Raw genomic sequence first — 26,294 nt, forward strand, 5'->3', positions numbered from 1 at the left:
GGTTTGAGTTTACTGCCCATTTGCAAATGGCTTCATACAAACATGCCAAAGATGGTTACAAAAAATATACAAGCTAATTGCTAAACTAAGAAGGGTATAGTAATGTAATTGTCCGCACTTTTGCCAGATAGTTGCATAGGTACCGATAGGTCCCTGTGCCTTAGCTGCTAACATGGCTGTTAAGTCTAGGTTCATCCAAATGTGCAGATCTCCTCCATGCTGCCTGCTGGCTTCTTCTTTTGTTCACCACGTGACAATCAAGATTACAATCAAGTTTTAGCAAAGATGAAATTCCAGCTTTTCATGTGTGTGTATGTGTATGTGTGGGACACCTCGTTCTTTCTCCTCCCACCTATTCTTCCAAGCACCATCCATCATCATCTGTCACTCACTCACTCAACTGAGGGCAACAGATATCTTGAGGTAAGTGTATCTAATATTGGTCTGTCTAGAAAAAAAAACGTTATTCTGCATTTTCTAACAACTCTTATTTGTCTCCCCCCCACACACTCCTAAAGTCCATACATGTATTTATAATGCAGCCTGTTCTGTTTTACTTATAGATCCTAAACCCAAGCTAAAACTCAGGGTTAGTCTGGAGTCATCCCTCCAAAGCAATAGAGAACAGTGTAGAACTGTTAACACAGCCCGAGTGGTTTACTCTTTTTGACGAGTGACTTTCATGTGTAAAACTGGTGGAGTGCCCTTTAAAATTGTTTTGTTTTTCTCTGTTGTGATAAATAATCGTTGTTCTTATACAAGGATGAGCAAAACAAAGTGAGGTGGAAATTAATAGTTTATTTATTCATTTGAAATTTTATTTGTAGATGCATTTTATTTTCTATTTCCGGCAGCCATGCTTCCTCCTTAGCTGTGTGGTCAGACCAACCAAACACCCCTCAACCCAACAACAACAACAACAGAAAAAAAAAATACTTCAGCCCCTGATGCCACCTGATCCGATGACTGCATCACTTGCCAACTTCAACATAAATTGGACATTGTACTGTTGGGTCATCCCTCTTGTGCACTCTGTATACACATGCCACTGAGTCGAACACTGACACACAGTCAGCGGGGAATTTTCTAGGGGTCATATACCTGCAATCACATAGTTAACAGTAGACAGTGAACATGTAAATACACAGTTCCATTTGTTATTTTTCCATTTAAACACTGTATTGTTGTGATACTTACGCAGAACAGCATCCTCCACAATTGCAGTCCATACATTCGCTATTCCTCCATTTAGATCCTACTTCATGCCACGTTTGATCGTCAGAGTCCTGACAATGTGTCGCGCCTGTAATCATTTTTCATCACAGTCACAATTTTTTTATTCTGTGTCAGTATTTTATATATCGCTGTAATGACAACATTTATAAACCACAAATATAGCCTGTGTAACTGTGTGATTGTGTTTGTCTTTCACCTGGTTTAATTTCCGTGACGAAGCAATGGGCATTTGACAGTGGCAGGAGGCAACACAGCAGCACAGCCAGGTACAAATACTTCTTGTCAGACAAAAAGAAACAAGTCCATCTGTTTTAACATTTAGTCCAAGCACACAGAAACCATGTTGGCAATTTGGTTGTAACTGTACATGTAGATTGTTCAACAGTGTTGAAACTAATGATTCTACCACCTCTCTTCACCAGTATACAAAAACTCTCTTTATCTTCAGGATTCACTCAACTTTCTCAAGTCAATATCTATAACACGAAAGAGAAAATTAAAATGATTAGAACTTACCATGGTGGCAGTCAGACTTGAGACCCCGTTGTCAGATGAGAGGCTGAAAATGAATGTTGTGTATTTTTAATGAAGGACTTGTTCTTTTCAACAGTGTGTCAATAGGGAGCTTTGGATGTAAATAAAAAGAGGGGAGGAGCAGTCATTTCACTAGAAGAGGTCATTGCCTCTTGTATCTGTCTAACAAAAAAAAAAAAAATTTGCTAAGCAAATCTTAAAATATGTAAAAATAAAATGAATTTGAATTGTACAGCCCATATTCAAAAATTACATTTTGCCTCATAGGGCTTAACAATCTGTACAAGGTGCATCGGCCTCTGTCCATAACCCTTCACTCAGGGAGGAAAAGCTTAAACTAGGATTACATACAAAACATAACGTTTGACAATTTAAAGGTGCCTTGGTAAATGGTGGTGAGGGCCATAATGGGTAAAGTGGCCTGCTTGACCCAGTGGCCATGAAGATGCTGCTGGGCCTTCTTGACGATTTCCATGGTGTTGATGGTCGAGGTCAAATAAACAACTTTTGCTTTAATGAGCCGCATATTGAAACATGCATTTTATCACTTTCAGCTCAAAACTTTGAACATATTTTGCCACCTTAAAACACTAACAAGAAAAATATTACAAAAAAAGAAATGTGTGAAGATTTGTGATGCCATGATAATAATTGTAATGACTTTATTAACATAGTAGTGTAATGATATAAAGTGCTTCACAAAGAAAGACAAATAAAGAAAGAAAAACATTAAAAAAAGAGACAACATGAAATGTAATACATTATTTAAATTGTATTCAATTCAAATGTGTAAATATTAAAATATTATAATAAATAGCCCATGGATTTAGAGGATGGAGCATGAAACATTTTTTTTCCTTACGAACGCATTGTGCATTCAGCTCCAAATCAACTAAACCTTAACTTATTATTGTGATCATGTAAATGATAAACTGTGACCGCTTTGATCAGGTGCCCATGTTGCACGGCTGACAGGAAACAGGAATCACCAGAAAAACTGGTTGGAAAAACATGGACAGTTTCTAAATGAAAGTATCCATATCTCTTAATGGGCAGGCTAAACCTCCGGTGAACACCTTCAGATGCACAAACTAAAAGTCAGAGAAGATGAGGAAACAATGATTCAGAAATGCATCAATTCTAAATAAAAGCCAGCCACATGGTGAAAGTTTTTTGTTAGAGAAGCAAAACCAAACACCGCATCACCCACCTTGTATTTCATCTGTGCAGCAGACAACCAGACATATATCCCCAGTATGAACTCAGGGGGTGTAATGATAACAGAATAGTTGATGACATCATGAAAAGGGTTTGCAGACATAACTTTCACTAAAGTAAGCAGGAGACAAACATAAAAAGTGACACATATTTACATTATAAATGAATGTGCTCTCATAAGAATACATAGTTTGTACAGCAAGCAGTAGATACAGGATGATGGAATATTCAATTCAAATTAAGTCACTGGAGGAGGACAAATTTCCAGATTCAAAAATAATTGATATATCTTATTGAACCCGGTGGTTTTTTTCATATATTTTAACATCCTCTTAATCCCTCCCATCTCACTGTGTCAGATCATGTGTGTCAGACTATAGTCACTTGTCCAAAACAAAGTAGAGGTCGAAGCCTCCATAGCACGAGGACAACCCAGTCTGCCTTCTTGCCTGGTCCGGTCCAGCATTTCCAGCAGTGAGCACAACTAATGCAGCACCCAGCACCACTGGAAACCAGAAGTTTCTGCTCCAGTACCAAGGCATTATTCCAGCTGAAGAAAATGTCATACCGATGACATACTGACACATGCACACACACACACACACACACTGTAGGTTAATGAAGACAATACAGTGGAGACACTACAATCCACTGGCTTGAGCTGCCTCCTAGTGGTAATTCATGGCTGGTGACTGTTTTTGTACACTGACACACAGACTTAATAACTGGTAGTAAATACTTTTTTTTGATGGGGGGGGGGGGGGGGGAAATTGAGTTTTTCTGTATTTAGTCATATTCCCATGTGATTTACATGCATCAACAGCCTTTCACACCTTGATTCGGGGGGACTCCCAAAAACTCATTCAATGACCTGCATGTTTAATTAATCCATTTCGTCTCCCTACACATGCCCACCATCCTCAGATGAGTTTTGCAAATGGCTTCATACAAACATGCCACAAGATGGTTACAAAAAATATACAAGCTAATTGCTAAACTCAGAAGGGTATAGTAATGTAATTATTCGCATTTTTGCCAGATAGGTGCATAGGTACCGATAGGTCCCTGTGCCTTAGCTGCTAACATGGCTGTTTAATCTAGGTTCAATCAAGTGCAGATCTCCTCCATGCTGCCGGCTGTCTTCTTCTTTTGTTCACCATGAGACAATCAAGTTTACAATCAAGTTTTTAGCTTTGATGAAATTCCAGCTGTTCTTCCATGGGTGTGTGTGACACCTCGTTCTTGCTCCTCCCACTTACTCTTCCACGCACCATCCATCATCATCACTCACTCACTCACTCACCTGCTGTCCGTGGGGAAGTGTAGGAATCAGGGCAACATATATCTCAGAGGTAAGTGTCTCTAATATTGGTCTGTCTACAAAAAAACGGTATTCTGCATTTTCTAACAGCTCTTATTTGCCCCCCCTTCTCCTAAAGCCCATACATATATTTAGAATGCAGCCAGTTCGGTTTCACTTATAGATCCTTAATCCAAGATAAAAGTCAGTGTAGAACTGTTAACATAGTCAGAGTGGTTCAGTCTTTGTAACAAGTGACTTTCATGTGTAAAACTGGTGGAGTGCCCTTTTAACATGTGTTGTTTTTCTCTGTTGTTACAAATTATCTTTGTTCTTGTACCAGGTTGAGCAAAACGAAAGAAGTCGGGAATTAATAGTTTATTTATTCATTTGAAATTGTATTTGTTGAAGCATTTTATTTTCTATTTCTTTCAGCCGTGCTTCCTCCTTAGCTGTGTGTTCCAAACAACACAACACCCCTCAACCCAACAACAACAACAACAACAACAACAGAAATAAAAAACACTTCAGCCCTTGATGCCACCTGAACCGATGACTGCATCACTTGCCAACTGCTCCATAAATTGGACATTGTACTGTTGGGTCATCCCTCTTGTGCACTCTGTATACACATGCAACTGAGTCGAACACTGACACACAGTCAGCGGGGAATCGCTGAGGGGTCGCATACCTGCAATCACATAGTTAACAGTAGACAGTGAACATGTAAATAAATAGTTCCATATGTTATTTTTCCACTTAAACACTGTAATGTTGTGATACTTACGCAGAACAGCATCCTCCACAATCACAGTCCATACATTTGCTATTCCTCCATTTAGATCCTACTTCATGCCACGTTTGATCGTCAATGTCCTGACAATGTGTCGCGCCTGTAATCATTTTTCATCACAGTCACAATGTTTAATTCTTTGTCAATATTTTATATATCGCTGTAATGAGGAAATGTTTCAACCACAAATATAGCCTGTGTGATTTTGTCTCTCTTTTACCTGGTTTAATTTCCATGACGAAGCAATGAGCATTTGACAGTGGCAGGAGGCAACACAGCAGCACAGCCAGGTACAAATATTTCTTGTCAGACAAAAAGAAACAAATCCAACAGTTTTAACATTTAGTCCAAGCACACAGAAACCATGTTGGCAATTTGGTTGTAACTGTACATGTAGATTGTTCAACAGTGTTGAAACTAATGATTCTACCACCTCTCTTCACCAGTATATAACAACTCTCTTTATCTCCAGGATTCACTAAACTTTCCCAAGTCAATATCTATAACACGAAAGAGAAAATTAAAATGATTAGAACTTACCATGGTGGCAGTCAGACTTGAGACCACGTTGTCAGATGAGAGGCTGAAAATGAATGTTGTGTATTTTTAATGACTTGCTCTTTTAAACATCGTGTCGATAGGGACCTTTGGATGTAAATAGAAAGAGGGGAGGAGCAGTCATATCACTAGAAGAGGTCATTGTCTCTTGTATCTGTCCAGCAGGAAAAACAAACATTTGCAAGGAAGACCTTAAAATATGTAAAAATATGATAATTTGAATGTATAAACAATTCAAATGCATAAAGATTTAAACTAATAAAATAAAATAACTCTACGTTTATTGTTGAAGCAATTCAAACTGATGCTGCACATTTGAATTTATTAACAACTGGGTTTACGGACGGAGCAAAGGATCCGGATCCATCACGGCCGTAGATCCAGTCCACGTTTTGTGTTTAGACGCGGACGCGCCAGAGACTTGGTTGCCAGGTTGGTTGACGCGCGGCTCTCACGGTGCTGTTGGTTTTCAATGGGCAGAGAGAGGAGGATGCGGAGCACGACCTGGCAACAATTCGTGTAACAAAAGGAAGTACGCACAGTAAATGTTAGCGCGTTAATAAGAGAGATTAACCAATAAATACTTTTTTTCACCCGTCGCCGTTTTCTCATGAGAATAATTTCCACCGCGTTCACGAAGAGGAACAAAGAAAAGGTGAGCAGCACACCACAACGGCAGCGCCAAGCCGCTAGCTCTTAGCATGCTATGCTAACGTTAGCGTCGGTAGGCCAGCCCACAGTCGCAGTACAAAGGCTCAACATTAGAGATGGTTGCTAAACTGTTGATAACTCTGCATATGTCATGTTTTTCACAATAGTTTACACGTAGTAGCTCGATTAAATAAAACAAACCAATATATTCAGAACATGGCAGTAATGGCTGGTGCTCACTGTGGATGAAATACATGCAAGTGTACACTCCCCTACTGTCAGACACAGCATAACATGTGTTCGGTTATTGTCTTTATCGATTAACCGACCGTTTATTAATACTTAAAAATCGATCACTGATTGAGCCTCAGAAGGCATCGAATAATGTCCAAGACTCTCCCAGACTCCATGGTAGCGCTCTGTCTGTGTTGTTTTGATCAAGTGTAGGCTCGTGTAGTTTACTGTAAATATTACAGGTTTGCCCAAACTATCATATATTCAGAGTAAAAAGTTGCATCCAGAATATTCTGACACATTTGCTTTTGAAATGACTCAATTGACTCACAATTGTAGCAGATTAATTTGAAATTACCAATTGAAGAAAACCTTAATTTTTGTACACTTGACAAATCTCTTCCAGAGCCTGAAGATATTACATATGTTTTAGAGCAATTTCCGGTAATCGATTGATGGATTTAGCATCTATTAATGCAATAACGTCAATCCTTTTCCTTTTTTTTAGCTACTCTAATGTGATAATTTGCTGCTTTTTTAATTGTATAATTATCTATCACGTATTATCTTTGAGTATTGGACTTGTATGAAGACAAATCGACCAATTCCAAGACTATTGTAGGAGGTTTACACGGCCGCTAACTGTTATCATAAGTTTCAGCTCAAATATATTTCCACAAACTGTGTTGCAAATATAGTCTGATCTACATGTGCTGTGGTGAAAGGCAAAGAAAATAATTTGTTGTTTTCTCAGCCGATCTAAAATAACCGAATTAAACTCCCTCGTACCCTCCAGTTCGGTCTGAATCCCAACAAGTTGTTGAGCCCTTCTCATGGCCCTTTGGGGCCCAGGAAGAGGATGCATCGTGGTATGGATAAGGATTTCCAGATATCAGCAAGGAAGATGGGCACATCCTTGCTTTTCCAGCTGTCGGCTCATGAAAGAGAGCTGGACTTAGTGTTTCTGGACCACAGCTATGCCAAGCCATGGAATGCCCACCCAGATGCCAGCAGTGCCCGGCCCACAAGGACCCTGTTTGTCACCCCCCGTCGCCAACCCGAAGCCGTGTCGTGAGTTTAAAAAGCTCCTTAGACTACAGTTTGGATTGTCATCAGCTGTCCACTCTGTTATAGCTCTTGTAAATATTAAATCTGTTCTGCGTCACAGAAATTACATTTTTTTTGTATCTTCTCCTGCAGAGAATGTGACTCTCTAATTGACGTGGAAACAGTCAGACCAAAACCTACTCCTCTATATGACAACCACAAAGCTCTAAGTGTAATGAAGGAGTGTGAGCGACATGTCCTGTTCGCTCGCACTGTTGCTGAGAGCCCTCCACCCCCCGATGACTGGGAGGAACATTTGAACAAGTAATTCAACTTCCATTATTTTAGTTGACAATTGTGTTTGAGTGTAGGCATTGTGATTGAAAGTATCTCAGTTTCACTGTTGTTTTAACTGTATTGTTATTGTCTTTAAGGACTGGTTGGTCGGTGGCCCAGAACAAACTGTTCAATAAAGTCCTGAAAGCTCTACACGCTGAACGACTCGCTCGTCTGGCCAATGACAATGTAAGTTAGTGATGTTCTCAAGAGCTAAAACTGAGGAGATAGATCTGCAACATAATTTGTCAGAGCTGGATTGAAGATCGCTTGAAATCACCAGTTTATTATTATGTAATGCAGATTTTAGATTAGCCACATTTTGAATGCCATGTAGTCAAATTAGTGTCTATAACATTTTGAGCCTGTAAAACTAACATTCCCAGATAAATCCCAAGACATGTTGATTCACTCCGTCTGTTCATAAAGCATTCAGGACTATCCGTCTACAACTTTGTTTTTATATGGGTCCTGAATACACTACCCCTTTACTGCCATGTCAAAAACAAAGACGTTGGGCTAAGGGGTGACTTGGGACAGTGCCTAATACTGGGTGTTTTGTGGGATTTTGTTTCTCTTAGCTTTCCAATGAGCCAATTCTGCGGAGGATAGCCGTGGATAAGTGTGCCAGAAAGGTGCGGCATTCGTTAGCCAGTGTAAACTGGGACACCAAACTGACGCAGTGGTTGCACACCACCATGATCGAGTCCTTAAGCCTTGCCATGCTCGCTGCTTACCTGGATGTGCTGCAGACTCTCAAAAGCAAGGTATCATATCTGTAATTGATTGATTGAGTGGTAATTTGGTGTATTGTCTGATATGTGCTGCAGCATCTGTGCCTCTTGATTCATTATTACCCATCTCTGTGTCTGGGAAGTTGCCGTTGCTGATTGACAGGATGTTGATGCCTTCGGCAAAGACTGGAGCTCCCAGTGCAGAGGCTCTGTCACTGCTGCTGAAACGGCCATGGGACCCTGCTGTTGGAGTTCTGTCTCAAAACAAACCGGTAAGATGAAAACCTTTCAATCCAAAAGAAACATGTTAACAGAACCCTTTTCACTTTGTTCTTCAAATTATTGAAGACCGGATCCCTGTCGGTTTTCTCACATCTTTCAGAGCAAGCTTTCTGGATCCCCGCTCATCCTAATGGCACCATCAAGCCCAACCTATCCTGCCCTCTCTACTTCCCGACGGATGCGATTCTGGCAATCACAGCTCTCCTGTTTAGGAAAGGTCGGCAGCACAACTCATTTAAATCTTTAGCTTGTTACAAAGAACATGGTGTTTAGAAAAGTGCCTCTAACAGCTCTTTTCATTTCAGGTCATACCAGTGCACACTCATGTTAACAGTGGCGCAAATATTGGCATTACCCAATGTCTGGAGCACATGTTGGGTACTGTCAGAGCCAAGGTCATGGAGGTAGGTCTTATTTGCTTAATTCAATAAAAAAAAAAGAGTCATGTGATGTTTTGACATTGGGACCTGAATGGGAGAACAGAGTTTACTTTTATCAGGATAAAGTAGCTGATGTGAAATATTTTGTAAATAGATCCAACATATTCTAAATCCTGTTATGTTTTTGTCTGTAATATTTCTGCAGCTGTTTTAATCAAGTGTTAATATTTAACTTCCAGGTTCACAGTCACTTCCCCCACAAACCCATTATTCTGGTTGGCTGGAACGCTGGTGCTCTAATCGCTTGTCACGTAAGACTTCTTATAACGTATCAATGTTGTTAAGTGTAATGATAAACAGATTTCACCCGTGGAAGAAAGGCAAATTATTTTTGAACTGTCATAATTTGATACTTCTTATTATTTACAGGTATCCCTTATGGAGTATCTGACTGCTGTGGTGTGTCTTGGCTTCCCCCTGCTAACAGTCAATGGGCCAAGAGGGGTATGATCTTCCATTCATGTGTATTTACATGCCTCCATAGTGGTGACAGCCAGGGGTATTGCAGGTTGTCTGTCCGTCCTCCCAATTCACATTAATATGACGTCTTGGGAATGCTTTCAGGGGCAATGTACCGATTTGGCTATAGCCTTCACTTGGACTCGAGGATGAAGCGATTTGTATTTTAATGGTCAAAGGTCAACTCCTGTTTGACCCTTAGAAAACACATTTTGAACGTAACTCAAGAATGAATTTGTCGCAAAATTCAGACGTTAATATAATAATGATTTAATTTTCACTTAAAAGTAAACTTAATGGCACTTTTATCAATGATTGATATTTATGACTGTTAATGTGCCACTGTTTTTCAGGATGTTGATGATCCACTGCTGGACATGAAGACCCCAGTGTTGTTCGTTGTCGGCCAGAACGCGTTGCAGTGTAGTAACGAAGGTATGGAGGAGTTCAGAGAGAAGCTGAGGGCAGACAACAGCATGGTGGTGGTCGGAGGAGCTGACGACAACCTTAGGTTAGTAACATGGGATGTGTCTAGCAGAATGCAAGGTTTTTGTTTTCATGCAACGGCAACACTAAATTATATCCCTCTACAGAATCAATTCAGCAAAGATGAGAACAGAGGGACTGACGCAGACCATGGTGGATCGCTGCATTCAGGTTTGTCCTTTCAAATTTACATTGTTTTCTCTGAAGTTTTTCCACCGTAGTAACTGAGGATGCAATAAATCAATAAACAAAGGAAACACCAAATTGAACAATGACCAGTGACACTAATGCTATTGTCTGCAGTCATTCAGTTTTCTTTTGTAGATCTGCAGTGCACTTATCTAAGAGAACGTGAGGCAGTAGGCAACCAAAGGACATGTTGGTCAACTGAAATCATTCCTGCTCTTCCCACTTGAAAATATTCCTGCTAGTTGGCTGTTAATATTATTCTGCTGCTGGCAAACATTTGGCATAATCATGTGTATCAGCAACACTGATGAAGAAAATAGGTGTTATGTAACCTGCTTACCTGCAGACCACAGAATCTACCACAACAAAAGGCTTTACAGTCCCACCAGTTATATCTCACATCAGTCCCAAAAGACTAATTTGATAAATGTTTTATGCCAGGAGTTGGAGTGGGGGGGCTGCGCATGCCATACAAACTATATTTGAACAATGTAAGCTAGTTTAGCTTTTTAAAGGCTTGATACGTTTACAATTCACAACAAATATTATTCTGATTTTCTCACTAAAAGACCAGAATCAATCTAATTATATATATTTGCTCTGTTGTTAAGAGTGGCAAATATTGACCTTTCATCCAGTAATGGAATTTCTCCCACAGTTCAACAGCAGCTCCTGATATGTGCCCAATCAAATGATCTTTATCATAGAAAGATTGAAAAATGACATTTAAAAGGGAGCTCTAAGATCGTTCCACAGCTGCCTGATTAAAATGCTGACTGATTCAGTTGATCCCTATTTTCCATACTCTGCAGTATCTTTTCAAAAAAACATGTTTTCTTTCTTCACTGTACTGCAGGATGAGATCGCTGACTTCTTGTCAGGCGTCCTCACGAGGGCAGAGGGCCACGGTCATGGCTCAGGAGAGATGAGGGACCTGGACACAGAGAAGAAGAAAAGGCCTCGACGGGAGCTTCCCTTTGACATGGAGCGAGGACGCCCTTCCTCCCCTGCGCTTCGACTTCCCATCTCACCATCAGGTTCAGAGGTCAGTTACAAGCTGCAACTTTTACGTCTAGCTATTAGACGAACATCTTGTATAACTGGTCATAAATATAAGATAATATTATTACTTGTATTTTTTTAATGCAGTTGTCAGGGTTGCATGGGTGTGAGGTTTTCATGGGATGATGACCATCTCTACAAACACGCAGTTTTATTTCCTCCACCCACAAGAGTAACAGAATTCTGAAATAAGTCTGCATTGTAGCTCCTTGAGTAAGCAGCTTTAATACCTCCTTGCCAAGCCAACTCTGTCATGGAAAATGTCTCAGAACCACTGGAGAAAAGAGTGGAGCAAATGGGATTTCTATTTCTCTTTGTGTCTTTGGTTCAGTGATGCAAATGTATCATTCTTTGGAATGTATCTGTAATAATCTAATAATTCTACATTTGTGATGTATTGTAATGTACAACCCACATTAAGGCTCATTTATGCCACCTTGAATGAGCTATTCCACTTTAATGTGTCCTCAGGATCTGTCTAGCGTCTGTAGCAGCCCCACCTCAAGTCCCAAACCAAAGACGTCAGGTCTGTCTCCAGCACAGAAGTCCAGTCTGATTACAGCGACGCAGCTCCTCAAGACACACATGCAGCGCTCTGGCACAGTCCTCACTCACAAGCAGGCTCAAGGTTAGCTCACCACCACACTTCAACTGTGGATGCATTGAAAACAAACTGAGGGAGCATTCACGTTCACCTACACGTGCACAGTGATCCGTGTACAGGTGCCAGAATCACTGTGCACGTGTAGGTGAAAATGATTTGCCCAACTTGTTTATATAAACCCGTTAAATGAGTCATTCACCTCAACTTCTGCTGACTTTGGAACGAGCTGAGCAGGCGTGGGTGGTGTGTGCGATGTGAAATCGATTGTAAATAAATTATTTTTTAAAGCGACTATCACGTCACGACATCCAATGGGGCAAGATGGAACGTGACTGAAATACTGTCCTCATCTTCTTGTCTTTTCTCTTCCTTCAACTTTCCTTTTCCGGCTTTCTTTCTGATTCATTCCAGCTCAGTTTGCTGCTTTTATGAAACAAAACATGCTTGTGAGGAAAAATCTTCCTCCTGGTACTCCTCCTTGTATCTTTGGTAAGTGTCTATCCCTCCTCCTTTCTCTTTCCTCTGCCTCTTCACTCCTTTCCTTGTTTCCATTGCTATAATTGTATATGAATGTCACACAATAAAACACCACTGCACTAAAACACTCATGTCATGCTTTGAATATTTATTTTTTGATAAATATCTGTGTGTTTGTGTGGTGCAGTGCCAGTGACCAGTGATCAGATGGAGGGCCTTGACAGAGATGAGCCGAGGTCCCATGGCAAGAGGAGGCAGACGCCAAGCCCCACACCAAGCAAAGCATCCAAGAGAGCGAAGATCAAGGTTACCATTGTTTCCCAAAGCGAGTCAGCAGGGGGCGCCACCAGTCATGCTGCACAGGAAGGTACACAACCTGATATACTTACTTGTATCACTTATGTCTGAGGCTGTACAAAAAGTAGTTGCTATATATATAATTTATTCAGTTTTCCTTACGCACTGAGAAAAACATTCTGGGCTTTTATGATAGTTTGTTTCTTTGTGGTTCCAGAAAATCTGTAGACAGTATGGGAAAGTTGTTAGCAGCTCACCTTCAAAACAGATCTTTGGATAAAATGATAACGAAAGAAAAATTATCATGTGGTATTGAATTAGTAAAAGGATTCACTTCTGATATTCTCTTTTCCCTGCAGCGAGTGTCTCTGGGAAGCCCTTAACAATGACAGTGGGACAGACTGTGCCTGGAGCCAAGGAACTCTCAGGTCTTCTCACAGGCCAGCGGTAAGCTAGCTGGCCTTGCCACACACACGCACTTAAACCCCTCACAAAGCCTACACCCACACCCCCTCCCACCCTATTGGACAAAAGTGTGTCTGGTGCAGAGGGATTGATAAGTTGTGTTCTCAGAGTTTGGGAGCGGAGTGATGGACAAACAGCACTTGCCGGGGTAGCTCCTGAGTAGACTGGTGGTTATGTGTGTCACTGCAGGTCTGGTAGTCTCTCAGAAGTGTCTGGTGCCCTGTCCCCAGGCTCCAGCTCATTCAGCAGTGTGCAGCCTTGCATGGTGTCAGGGTCGTCCACACCAGTCCAGGCTCAAGCTCCGGCTACTGCCCAAGGTATCTCTGTCCTGTCCTGCCCTGCCCTGCACGCCTGTTTTCACTCTGCGCAGCTAATCTCAGCGCAGTAGCCGCAACACACAGCGCAGTTCTAGCTGCTTGCCAGAGTGAGATTAAACTTTTGAACACTGGATAACAACAGTGTACAAGGACAACATAATTAAACAAACATCATTGATCACCTCTTGCGCCATTGCTGTCTATCACTGTCCCGATCCTTACCCTTTGGACATGACGTGTGTGTGCGTGCGTGCGCGTGTGCGTGTGTGTTTTAACATAAATTTTCATTGATTGGTTGTCTTTATTTGTGTTCAGCGGCTTCCGCCAGCAGTCTGCTTCAAGGCCTAAGTTTCAGTCTTCAGGAGATCATCACCAAAGTTCCTAGCCTGTCGTCCACAGCAGCCAACACAGGCAGCAGCCAGGTACGTCCTGACTACATAGGTACATTCGATAACCTTTGAAGGACCATAATGAAAGTTTTGATTGTTTAAAGGAGACATATTGTGCATATATTTAAGTTTGTCATTTAACTTTCGGTTATTACTTGAAATGGTTTACATGCATAGATTCAGATTCATGCACATTTTCAGAGAAGGCATCACTTTCCTCATACTGTCCTCTTTTCAGCCTCTGTCTGAGGCCCGGTCCACACTAATGTGATTTCTGTGTTTGGGAAACGATGGTGGCATAACTTACTTGACACATTACCACTGTTGCTTTGTGCATTGAGCCAGAAATAACAACAATAACAGCTGCTGTTTACTGGTTAGGAGGAGAATAAGCTCACTGAGCATGCTCGCAATGTTGTTTGGTATTTGATGAATCATTAAAGGGAAAGTTCACAGATAATGTTTAATTCACTCATTAACTACTCACCACTATACTGATAAAGTGGTGGGTGAAGAGTTTGAGTCCACAAAAAATGTTTGGGAGTCTCAGGGTTGCAGCCAAATCCAATACAGCTGAAGTAATTGGTGATACATTTCTCAAATGTGAAAAAACAACAGAAAAAAAACTTTAAATACTCTTACTGCTCCTGTGGTGTCATCCAAGTGTCCAAAAGCCCCCACATTCATTCACTCTGATATCCTCTCGGACCGGCGTTCATGTTCATATGCACACACTAGAGGGCACCACACATTAGCTCTGGCCCAAGGGCATGCGCAGGGTCGCGTTAGCATCACTACTTCCGGTAATTTTAATGTCGGGGCTTCATGCCACACGGATGACACCACACGAGCAGTATGGAGGCATTTTTTTTACGTCTGAAGAAGGAGTCCCCAGTTACTTTAGTTGTATTGGATTTGGCTGTGATGGTGTTTACCCCTGAAACTCCAAAAGTATTTTGTCCACGTATACACTTCGCCCACCCTCCCATCAGCATAGTGTTGTAATAGTAGTAGTATTAGTGAGTTTACATTTTTTGTGAACTATAATGTAGGGTTTATCTGTGCCTACTGGCCTAGCATGCTTGTTTGAACTTTTGTACGTAGTTGTTTTTGTCTTCTCATCTGTTACAAGATATTCCTTGAAACATGTGTTTAACGAAGGAGGGGAAAATATCTTTAAAATTGTATTGTAGACGAGGCATGAAATGCTTGGTTTTAGCACCTTTCTCTTTAGAATGCAGATCTGTTCTGGATGACATCATCAACTGTTTGTTTTTCTCCTCCTCCACCCTCAGGTCGCTTGTGGGAAGCCCCAGGGTCAGGTCCTGAGCTCTGTCGGTACCAGCAGCAGCACTCTGCTCCGAGCGGTGCCTGTGGTCACCACAGGGGGAGTGGCTAAAACCACCGCCATTCACCAGCTGCTCACCAATGGTGGGCTTGCCAAACTTGCCAGCAGCTTGCCCGGCTTGGCACACATCACCAATCAGACCGCTGGTATGTCTCGAACTGCCAAAACCCGACGACCACGTTGAATGCCCAGGGTTCATTCATCCTTTGTTTTGGAAACACTAGATCAGGACGTCTGTAGGTCAGGGAGAAATGTGGTGGTAAAAATAGAGGACAGTTCTGTCGAACTGTGTGTGAAGATATTGTTCCTTTTAAGAGCCTGACTGCAGTTTGCTGAGTCAGATGAACAGCCATACAGCGTCTGAATACATACCAGCGACATGCAACGTGTTGAGTTCATGTTTAGAGCGTTATGGTCAATGTAAGGTCAGATTTTTCATCATATGTTTGACACATGTAGAAACTGATGTAAAATATAAATGTATGAGACGATTTGATACAGAAGAATTGTGAATAATTTAAAGTCAATGACGGTTAAGTTGACCAAACTGCTTTTGTTTGTTCAAGCTGTCATTTCATGTGTGTGTTTATTTAGTTTGCCTCTTCATGTTGTAACATTTTGAAAACCCTTTCATTGAATCACCTGCTTATAATATCCATAAATAAGATCTCTGACAGAGAAGTGTTGAAAGCAATAACAGTATATTGCATGACCCAAGATCTGTTATTGTTGTCACAATAAAAACTGGAATCAAACTCATGTTTTCATTACGTGTGTGCGCGCTTTTTTCCCAGTGTGACTCAGTTGTATTTTTCACGCAACTAAACATACAACATTTTACTTCTCATCATGCTGCAATTGTTTTTATTTGCTAACCTAACCACAAAACAGAAGAGATCATCTTCGTCATCTTCATCCATGTCGGATGACATTTGTGGTTAAGTAAAAAATGCTCAAGTCCGTCTTGCTGTATTTTGGGGATTAGCATGTGAAGTTGTTAGTGCTGAGCAGTTTTGTCTGTGTGTTGTCAGTAGGGCAGAAAGTCCCTGCTTCTATAACGGTGACGCTTCGAGGAGCACAGCCGGGTAGAGTGGGACCTCTCGGCCAAGGTGGTGAGGCTGTGACCCCGGCTCCCCCCCAGGAGCACAAGGTGTGTCTCATTTAAACGGCACATGTAACTTTTTATTGTTTACTTACCATTAGCTCTTACATGACAGCGTGGTATAATGAATATTTATACGACGCTGGTATTTAAGAAGCTTTTCAGAGAATAATCCTCCAAAAACTATTGATCATATACTGAGGATTAAGCGTATAAACGAAAGAGTAGTAGTAGTATTTTTTTAAATATAGTTTTTATTTATTTTTTGTATCGGTTTGTATTTGGGTTATAGCTTTAAATATCTTGTTTCATAGAGCATCTGTTTTCCTGGGTACCCACTTACAAGATAGAGATAAGATACAAGATACATTTAGTCATCCCAAACACATGCACAGACACACGCAGATGTTGGGGGAGTAAGGTGCCTTGCTCAGGGGCACTAGACAGTGGGGTAGCGAGAATCCTCTTGGATTTTTTGACAGATCCAAGTGTTGTCCATTCAGGTTCGTTTATTGTTGTTGTTACTCCGTGGAGTCGAACCAGAGACCATCCAGTCTGATGTCTTTTTTTTTTTTTTTTTTTTTTTTTTTTTAAAAGAGATGTAAGATATTTGCACTTCTGCATATTGGGACAGAATACTAATATTTCCCTATTTTGAAATCCGACAATGGAACTTTACAATAAACCCTCATGTCTGCAGAGAAAAAATCATTTCATTATTAACTATTTCCATATTCTGTGTAAAGGGGAGGCTTTGTACAAAAACAACCTGTGCTTCTAAATATGTTCATGTGATAGTGGCTAATAATAGCCTCGTACTATTACTGAAGACACTGCAAACACTGACTCTGTCATTAGTACTAGAGCTGAAGATTTACTGTGAATGTCAAGCAGTTCTTTGTCCTCGAGGCTTTAATATAACTGGATTAATAATTATATTTGCCCTTTTACAGCAGTGAAAATCTGGGCTTGTGGTTTCCATGTGGTGATGCACCTGATGGGACCTGGTGCTGTACCAGAGGCATCTGGGAGCCGCAGCCTGCTGATGAGACTGCACCCTCCCAGTAATGATGTATACACCCCCCCACCCCCCCCCCCCCACCCCACACACACACACAAACAACATGCAGAGCACCTGGCTCACACCCTCCAGAAGGCTCCCCCGTCGAGACGCTTGGAACATGCAACGCAGTCCCAGTCAGTTGTGGCTGAGCTGCTTCCATGTGCACGAATGGACAGCGCACTTTGCTAACACTGCAGTGGTGGATTAATGCTACAGTGTACTGTCTCTTCTTTCACCTTTAATTTTAATGAGCAAAGTCTGACAGCTACATACGCAGCATGATGATACGTCCTCCAGAGAGGAAATTATATATTATATTATGCGACCTCGCTGGACTGATGGTAACACTGTAACAGACTGTGGCAGAAAGCAATTCTTGGTTCAGACAATACACTACACTATCTTTTCCCTGAGTAGGCTGTGTGCTTGTTTAATTCCCTTTCTCCTCATCTCTATTAAAATACATCTTATGTATCAGCGTGATTAACAGGAACACCACCTTTGGTGTCACAACTGGATGTTTACAAATCTACCGATATTGGTGGGGTGACTACATTTGAATGTTAGTCATAGCTTTTATATTATGTCACAATATTTATATCATCATCATTACAGTAAATCATAATCATGTGGTTGCAGAAGCTGAAGTTCATGGCGATGACTGTGCAATACTCACTTTGAATGATATGTACTACTATGCACACAAGAGGCTGCAATAATGACCAGATCCTATTTGTCAGTATTTATGGGAACGTTTGTTTGTTACATTTCCTCTATAACCTCATGTCCTCTATAATCTAAACTACTGTATGTGGCAATATTTCCCATCTGTGCTGTGTCATCACATCACTCTATATGGACCCCTTGTTTGACACTATCGTAGTAAAAAGCCTTTTTTTTGCCAGAAGACAGTCCACTGTGTTCTATGTTGCCAATCTAAATATTTGGTTCTGTGTACTACACTTGTAGCTTTGACAAGCTGCGAAACTCCTCTTATTCTAAATATAATGAAGGAGATGGTCTCATGCACGGTAGTTAAACTGCCATGTTTACAGCAGCAACATAAATACAGCCCACTCATCTCGGCACACATCCTGTTTTGAATTCCTCACATAGGCAGCAGTAAGATAAGATGAAGAGAGGAGTGTGTAGCTCTCCTCTTATATAAGCCAGGCTTTGTATGTAATAGGCAGGGAAAGGACAATTGATGCTAGTCAGACAGAGCAACAGAGCTGCTGCAGCCTCCCATCATCAGCACCACTGGATACTCATGTGATCCAACGGAGGTCTCCTCTTCCAGTCTGTTCTGCGCTTCGGTTTTTGTTTTCTTCGTACTGAGTTTGAATCGTCACTGCCTCTGATTTCACTGTTAAGATTTTTCCATCAGATTATAAAGACTATTCTTTAATACGGGGAACCAGCGGTTCCTACTATAAGCTATAACTGTAGGGAACATACTGTACACTGCACTGTTGATTCCAGTTAGTCCTTGTTCATTAAACTAGATTAAACTATACATTTATTACATTCATAGTCAACCATTCCTGTAGATGATAAAAATAACAATACTTCATGTATGTAAATGTTCATGTAAATCTGTGTACATACAAATATTCAAAAATATATACATATATAAACTACCTATTTCCTAAAAGTGTAAATCAAAAGAAGGATTTACAGGACAGATGAAGAAAAATTATCAGTGATTCATTATATATAATTAATCTTGTAAATATTTATGGGCTACATATACTCCTGATGCTTCACAGTCACAGAATGATTCATTAATAAAAATAGATAAAGAAAGCAAAAGAAAAAAAAATCCCAGCTCAGACTATCATGACACACTGGACACACTCATCCACCGACCTTGTTGGTATGTTTAATTTTTCACTTTAACATGCTTTTCCTGTAGTGTGACGTACATGGCCAAGGGATGGCGCTGTAATCACTTAGTCGTGATTTATATGAGAGGTCAAGCTAAGTCTATGTGTGTGTATGTGAAAATAATTGTGAAAGTGTGTAAGCCAGAAAAAAGTGCACATTTCTGATGTCTCCTGTGTATGTAGGGTAGATTAAATAAAAATAACGATGGTGTCTTAGTGCAAACAACGTGTAAAGATTCACTACAGTATCTTGTAGAGGCAGTTGAATTTAAACGTTTTCATTTTACACACTTTTATTAACACTGTCAAATCCCAACTGAACACCAGGGGCTCCTTTATAACTAACTCTGGGCCCAAGCTAAACAAAGGCTAAAAATAATATCTTCACTATGGGCGATTAATCTTGAAGTATTTATCTTTTTTTATCGATTTACCTACCTTGTTTGTTTGTTTATGTTTCAATTGACATGCTTTGCATGTAGTGTTATGTGTGTCCAAGAGGTGGCGTTGTAATCACTTCATCTAATTCGTTATTGCTTGAAAGGTGGAGCACGGTCTGTTTGATGTGTGTGTGTGTGTGTGTGTGTGTGTGTGTGTGTGTGTGTGTGTGTGTCTGTGTGTCTGTGTGCGTGCTTGTGAATTTATTTTGCAAATGTGAAAGCCTGAGGAAAGTGCATGTTTCTGATAGTAACGAAGACCAAGCCCAGTTGGACCGACACCAGCGCGTTTGTGTGTGTGTGCTCATGAGTTATTTTACAAGCCTTGAATAAGTGTGCTTTGCTGAAAGTCTGTCTCTGTGTCAAAGGTAAAATATACTATATAAAAGCTGAGGAGGATGTTTACATGTCAAATACTTCATGTAAATATGAACTTATAAATAAATAAATATTCAAACTTCTTAATTTGACTGATTGCTGTGACAGCCAAATGTACCACCTGGGGCCAGTTGAACTATCTGTGGTTCCAAGCTCAACATGAACTGAACATCTTTAACTTTGGACAACTCATCTTGACTGAAGGTCTGCCAGTACAATTAGACTTTTAACACTACAATGTTCATTTTAGACAAAGACATTACAGGCTTTGTGTTGAACCCCCCCTCCCTTAACCTCTGTCAGGGCCCCTGGGGAGCAGTGAGCATGTGCCCGGGCATCAGTGAGTGAGGGGGCCATTCTATCACCGCCCCTGCGGAGCTGCCATATCATCAAAGTTTTCTCTAGCACTTCTTCCTGCGCCCGGAGCCGGACGAGCGAAATCTCTGCCCCCAAGAGCCGAGAGGACACCCGAGAGAGGCTGGAATTAAAACCCGCCCTCCGGAGGGATCTCATTTCCCCCCAAAACCTCCCATTTTTTCTCTCTCTCTCTTCCCTCTCTTCCTCTCTCTCTCTTTCCCTCTCTCTGTCTCTCTCTCTCTCGCCCCTCTCTCCTCCTTCACCTTTATCCCTCGCTTTCCGCCGTCTCCCCCACCACAATCATGGATCTCGCGGCGAGATGTTTGCTCCTGCTCTCCTGGCTCGGCTGCGCGATATCGGCGATCGATTTGGGCGCGATCGATCCGGGTTACTACGTGGAGCCCGCTTCCACATCAGAGCCGATCGACTACAAGGATCCCTGTAAAGCCGGTGAGAGATTCCCCTCGTTGCCCCCGCGGTGTGATTTCTTTCACCTTATTTACGTGGAGGTAGAAACATGCCACGACTCTTGCTCTCTCTCGCTCTCTCTCTTTCGCTCTCTCTCTCTTTCTGTGTGTGTGTTTGTGGATCTTGCAGAGAGATGACAGCAGTGTCTGTAGTTTTTAAAAGGCTCCAGAGAACACAATGTGCGTCTGTTTTGCACTAAATGACACAGTTTATTGTGCAGTTTTGAAAACATTTGAAGCTGCTGGGTGAAGAGTGGCTGAAAGGACCTGAAAATCCCCCAAAAAAACAAGGGAGGGGAGGGGGATGAGTCTGAGTAAATCCATGAAAAGTTTGGTCTTAAGTGCTGGTTGAAAAGTTCCAGTGTGTCTTTTATTCTTTTAAAACGTGATCGTGTGAAGCTGAAGGCTGTGTCCTGGGCTGTATGGAGGAGAGCTGCTGGGAAAACAAAGGCTTTTGTGAATCTTCTCCCTTCCTGGTTGTGTTTTTTTTTTTTTTTTTTGTCCCTGCACAAATATTCTTCTTTTTTTTCCACCGGCTGTTCACAGGCCACTAAAATAAAGTGGAGGAGGAGAGACAGAGAGAGAGAGAGTACAGTGGAGCTCATGCACACATAATTCTGCTGGCTGATGTCTCACGGCTCAAAGTATAAACGTGTCTGCTTCTTTTCTGCATTTTCCCTCATTATTTGGCTAAAGTGAATCAGACTTGTCATTGTAATCTTTTTTTTTCTTCCTCCACTGTGAACTCACTGTCTTGCCAAATCCCTTTGGGGGAGTTTGAACAGATTGTGTTTTCCATCTGGTGAAAGTATTCAGGTTACAGATACAGAGAGTTGGCTTCAGTCGAAGTGACCTCTAAAGTCCTGGAAGTGTGCACCGGTTTGGCATTTGTAGATTTCTGATGTGGCAGGCGATTATAAAAAAAAAAAAAAGAAAGAAAAGAAAAGCCACAATTCAGTCTTCAGCTCTCCTCCACCTACAGTGTCTGTTTTCACCATCTTTACCCCGGAGATGATTAATAAATGACGAGGGGGACTTGAAATTGGGCTTTTCCATGGACATGACAAAGGTCAGGCTGCAGATGAACCGTGTCCCACGTATGAGTCAACGAATGTCCGGCTTTTGCGTCACTGTTTACACTGACTCGTTCAAGTGTTCCCACCAGATAGTTTCTGTTGTTTTACTGGACATTGACGCGGTGTTCAGATGACTCAAGACTGAGAGGTAAACAGTTGATGGCTATGTGTTTATATTCCTCTTACCATCTCAGCGGGGACATTCCCACTCGATAATCCCCGTCATGATCACTGAGGATATCGTCATTATTACAAACACCACTTTGAATTGTCATCTGAATTGATTGTGGTTTTGTTTTTATGGTTTGCTTTGGGCACGTCTGCTGACGGAGACGCTCGCGAGTACAAACTCCCACTCCCCTGAACCCTCAGCTCCTCCAGCTCCCACCTGCCTTTGCTCCTTCCCAACCAAACAGCCAAGATCTCCCTGCTCCTCCACTCTCCTCCTCAGTCATAGATGCACCGGAGACAACATATTCCACTACATAGTCACCTCCACACACCAGCGTCTGCAGGACTTATGGAGTTGATGTATTGTGCATTATTGATTTTCTTTTTTCCTCTCCTCATTTTTCAATCACATCCCTGCACCGAGTCCATCCGATCGCTCTCTGTGGCGTCCGGGTCAGCATTTTAGTATCACGCTGCTTCCCCTCAGAGAAAAGTAAAAACTGCTTACGGCCGTGTGAAGTTTCGGATGCAGTGATAGGAGCTCTGTGAGGAGAGAATTTCATGTTTGTCCTCTGCAGGCTTGTCCTTGCGTTACACTGATGTCAGGGTTTTTACCAACTGATCCCAGGCTACTTTTTTCTCTCTTGAAAGCGAGTATAATGACTCCCATTCAGGTGTTGGCGGAAAAACTAGACACCTTGGCAACCACATGGTGACCGTTTCATTTCCCCCACAGTGTTTAAAACACACTTAAAGGGAGGTCTCCATCTCTTGATTAAGTGTGCCCGCTCTGCCTCCATTCATCACAAAAAAAAAACAGCTCGCATTCACGAACCTTGAAATAGCTCATCACTACGGCAGACAAGATAGAAATGTGCTTCGATTGGAGTGAGCAGTGCAATAACACAGAAGTAATGCCTTCTATTTAGAAAGTTAACCAGTGGAAAATTCCTTAGTCTGCACAACTCCAAACTTGGCAGCGTCCCAGGAAGTCATTTAAGACTCCCGACAACCCACTGAGATTAGATCCACTCTTTTTCAACATGAAAAATAGATGAGAGGCAGTCACGCTCATTGTCTTCGCTGCTTAAATTATAATCGGGAGAAAAAGTTGACGTGTACATGTGCATTAACTCATACAACAGACGTCTTCATTAAGTCCTGTGACAGTCTGTTGAGGCTGTAGGTCGGCGCTTTTCCCTTCCAGCTCCTGTGCTGCTGTGGCCTCAGGTGCAGGAAGGGCAACCCGCAACGCACCCTTCTCCTCCTCCTCCTCCTCCTCCTCCTCCTGTCTTATGCAAGTAGTCCTCCCGTCTCCCTGTGGCCCCCTGGCCCTCTCCTGTGCCTGGCTTGAGCACTTCTCACAGACTGTATAGGTCATTCACCTCATGCCAAGGGAACGCACGGCTGCTAGGCGGGCAGGGCGGCTCACTCTGTGTGTCACAGCAGCTCAGCGCAGGTGAGCGCAGGCCATTCACAGGGGAGCGTTGCTATTGATGTCGTTCCTCTTGCCTCTCAAGGGTCTTGACTTTAAATTGGTCGTTCAGGTTAAATGTTTAGGCTACGTTTTGAAAATGCATTAACTTGCACAAGCCTTGCGTCCACACGGCTCCGGAGTTTTCAAGCCGTCAAAGGGGGAAGTTTGAAAACACTTTAGTCTGGACAGGCAGAAATACAGATTGTTGGAAACAATGATATAGACACAAGCCACCGCTTGCTGATTTGGTATTTTCGGTCACAGTGAAGCCTTCGCTGGTTCGTCAGTCCCCTGTCACATGACTCCCTTCTGGAAGAAATCAACCAGCATTAGTCTTGGCTACAAGTGTAGAGCACTACATGGATAATCAGTTACAGGCATCACAGACTCTGTTGTCATTTTACAATGATGCAACTGCTTCCATGTGAAGGAGACGAGCTGTTGTCTGTGACAACCGATGGCTTCCTGTTTACACCCACACTAGCATGCCCAGTGTAGGTGAGTGGTCAGGGGATATGCGTTTCAGGCGTGTTGGTGTGTACGGGGGATTAAGACTGATCCAGAGCCGTGTTTGTGGCTCGTGTGGACGGAGGTCGTTTCAGTTTGAAACACAGTTATCAAACTCACAGTAGATGACACTCGTAATGACCCAGCTCTCTCCCCTCCGTCCTGCTCTGTGTGATGGGCCTGTTGAACTCCATGATTGGGCCTTCAAGCAACACTTAGGCAGATACTTTTCTTTTCTCATGGAATTCGAGCTGCATGGCCGAGCCCACGCTGGGTGTTTTTTTACATTACAGGACCCCTGCCATTCCCCTCTCCACAGGGTTCAGGTGATTAGGGAGCCAATCTATTGGCACGATCTCAGCGCGTTAGTTGGAACAATATGTTTGTCGTCAGAGCTAAGTAATAACTAATCTTGCATTGCAATAATACCGAATCTGGGTATGGAGCCTGAGCAGAAACAAACGCACTGGGAGAGAGAACTCATTTGAATGGCTCACAGAAAGCCCAATTAGCCTACGTTAAAGAACAGCTTATCCGGCTTCATTATTCTCAGTGTGTTTTTCAAAATAATTCATCTGTGCTGCAGCGCTGTTCATGTCGAAGAATTGTTTTTCTGCTCCCTCCACCTGTATGGAATAAATAAGGTGTTTTTCTTCAGCTTCGTATTTATGGAAAGTGTTGAAGATATCTTCCAGATTTAGTTCATCCGCAAACTCATTTAAACTTTGTTTTGGACATCTGTTCTGAGTAAACCTGCTGTTTCCTCGCGCCAGACTCTGTGACTGTGTGTTCATCTGCTGTGCAAAACCACAAATATGAAGTCTGGATGGTCAAAATAAGTTTAGTCAAAGGTGAAAACTCCTGCAGTGTGGCAATGAATTATTCATCCTCGTAAAGGGTCTCAATCCTGTGTATCGCTGACATTAAATAGACAAATGGCTGTGGAGCTGATGAGTCATTAGAGGGGGTTCGACTGGCAGTAGGGTGTATCAGTAATCAGTTGCAGGGATGAGCTGGGAAATCCAATCTGCTAATGGGCCTGATGGAGTGTGAAATGTTAAAGGGGCTGGCAGTCTCTTGCTGTGTGCCCTTTGCAGCTGAAGCCGCTCTCGTCTTCTCAATAAGATTGAAGCCTCGGCACAGTGACAGAACCTCTGTCTTGATCAGCTGGGGCTGATGAGGCTTCAGGCTTTGATCGAAGAAATAATTACTCAAGTGTCCGGACGTAGCTGGAGACCTGAGCCGGAGCTTCGCTTCTAATTATACCTAAGTTACCTTTTTTTCCCCTCAAATGAGCAGATAAGCTGAGTTTTTCTTCCGTCTCTCTCCTCCGCCTTGGGCTCAAATAGCAGTGGTAGGAAATGTCACAGTAAGAGTTTGCGGAAGAAGCAGCTGCTGTTGTTTTTACAGAGGAGAAAGGTGCCATATCTACAACACAACAGGCCGGCATAGTACAATCCATCATTGCTTTGTTCGGAGTATTGAATTTATTTTCTCTTTACTTAAGAGCAGTTTTTCCGCACGTTGGCTTTTCAACTCTTCTACTTTTTTTTCTTCTCTGCAGTGTAAAAAACACAGTGTCCGCAGGGACAATGGCTTCACTGACCGAATTAAACCTGAAAGGTGACACTACACTGGCATTAGATCGTAATCACCTAAACTCAATATACTATTGGCCTCTATTGGAATTCAAATGCAGCGTTTGTTACCAAACACAGGCTGTGAAAGGCGGTGCCAGGGCATTGTGATGCAGCGCAGACTTACATATTGGCCAGGCTCATCATTAGGTCTTGTATGCAGAGAGACTGCCTTAAATGTCCCTTGTCAGCACAGTGAGGAGCGTAAACCACGGCGACATCGCAATGAAGCCGCGGCGGCTAAGTATAGGCTGGTGTTGGTGTCTGTAAGGGCTTAGTA

General features: G+C 42.1%; 4 protein-coding genes across 8 annotated transcripts in view; 2 read left to right on the top strand and 2 right to left on the bottom strand.

The window, feature by feature from the left end:
- Window positions 1-778: 778 nt before the first annotated feature.
- LOC128437984 (beta-microseminoprotein) lies at window positions 779-2,245 on the bottom strand. The gene is made up of 5 exons (XM_053420303.1): window positions 2,152-2,245; window positions 1,753-1,817; window positions 1,433-1,514; window positions 1,198-1,303; window positions 779-1,101 (listed from the first exon to the last, which is right to left on the bottom strand). Exons 1-5 carry the CDS (start codon window positions 2,243-2,245, stop codon window positions 972-974), a joined length of 477 nt encoding a protein of 158 aa, XP_053276278.1. The 3' UTR covers window positions 779-971.
- A 2,406-nt stretch (window positions 2,246-4,651) lies between these two features.
- LOC128437985 (beta-microseminoprotein A1) lies at window positions 4,652-5,687 on the bottom strand (the record flags this gene model as incomplete). The annotated part of the gene is made up of 4 exons (XM_053420304.1): window positions 4,652-4,979; window positions 5,076-5,181; window positions 5,302-5,383; window positions 5,622-5,687. Coding segments are annotated over 4 exons (384 nt in total), but the record flags the coding sequence as incomplete, so codon positions are not given.
- Window positions 5,688-6,071: 384 nt separating this feature from the next.
- On the top strand, window positions 6,072-16,215 carry kansl3 (KAT8 regulatory NSL complex subunit 3). 5 transcript variants are annotated; one of them, XM_053421880.1, is made up of 19 exons: window positions 6,072-6,294; window positions 7,321-7,595; window positions 7,725-7,895; window positions 8,006-8,096; window positions 8,489-8,674; window positions 8,785-8,913; window positions 9,024-9,140; window positions 9,229-9,327; window positions 9,543-9,614; window positions 9,733-9,807; window positions 10,176-10,333; window positions 10,416-10,479; window positions 11,354-11,542; window positions 12,031-12,187; window positions 12,828-13,007; window positions 13,297-13,384; window positions 13,592-13,719; window positions 14,035-14,160; window positions 15,404-15,641. In XM_053421880.1, exons 1-19 carry the CDS (start codon window positions 6,250-6,252, stop codon window positions 15,505-15,507), a joined length of 2,454 nt encoding a protein of 817 aa, XP_053277855.1. In that variant the 5' UTR covers window positions 6,072-6,249; the 3' UTR covers window positions 15,508-15,641. The 5 variants fall into 5 exon arrangements, 4 of the variants coding, with proteins under 4 accessions (XP_053277855.1, XP_053277854.1, XP_053277856.1 ...); XR_008338416.1 differs by having other exon boundaries at window positions 6,074-6,294; window positions 13,633-13,719; window positions 15,404-15,485; XM_053421879.1 differs by having other exon boundaries at window positions 6,075-6,294; window positions 14,035-14,141; window positions 15,404-16,215.
- A 4,568-nt stretch (window positions 16,216-20,783) lies between these two features.
- The window catches only part of bmp1a (bone morphogenetic protein 1a), a 31,368-nt gene continuing 25,857 nt past the window's right edge, over window positions 20,784-26,294 (top strand). The window contains exon 1 of the mRNA XM_053421656.1: window positions 20,784-21,129. Within this exon, the coding sequence (XP_053277631.1) occupies window positions 20,982-21,129 (148 nt within the window). The 5' untranslated portion in view covers window positions 20,784-20,981. The remainder of the gene's footprint in view (window positions 21,130-26,294) is intronic.

Source organism: Pleuronectes platessa, chromosome 4 (assembly GCF_947347685.1).
Source record: "Pleuronectes platessa chromosome 4, fPlePla1.1, whole genome shotgun sequence".
NCBI lineage: Eukaryota > Metazoa > Chordata > Actinopteri > Pleuronectiformes > Pleuronectidae > Pleuronectes > Pleuronectes platessa.

Excerpts from the sequence above, each read along its gene's own strand:
- LOC128437984 (XM_053420303.1), bottom strand. The coding sequence starts at position 2,245 with ATGGAAATCGTCAAGAAGGCCCAGCAGCATCTTCATGGCCACTGGGTC. Across the intron at positions 1,515-1,752 it reads CAAGTCTGACTGCCACCATG|AAGTATTTGTACCTGGCTGT; the intron begins GTAAGTTCTAAT and ends TTGTCTGACAAG. Across the intron at positions 1,304-1,432 it reads CGTCACGGAAATTAAACCAG|GCGCGACACATTGTCAGGAC; the intron begins GTGAAAGACAAA and ends AAATGATTACAG.
- kansl3 (XM_053421879.1), top strand. The coding sequence starts at position 6,250 with ATGAGAATAATTTCCACCGCGTTCACGAAGAGGAACAAAGAAAAG. Across the intron at positions 10,334-10,415 it reads GGAGCTGACGACAACCTTAG|AATCAATTCAGCAAAGATGA; the intron begins GTTAGTAACATG and ends ATCCCTCTACAG. Across the intron at positions 11,543-12,030 it reads TCTCACCATCAGGTTCAGAG|GATCTGTCTAGCGTCTGTAG; the intron begins GTCAGTTACAAG and ends ATGTGTCCTCAG.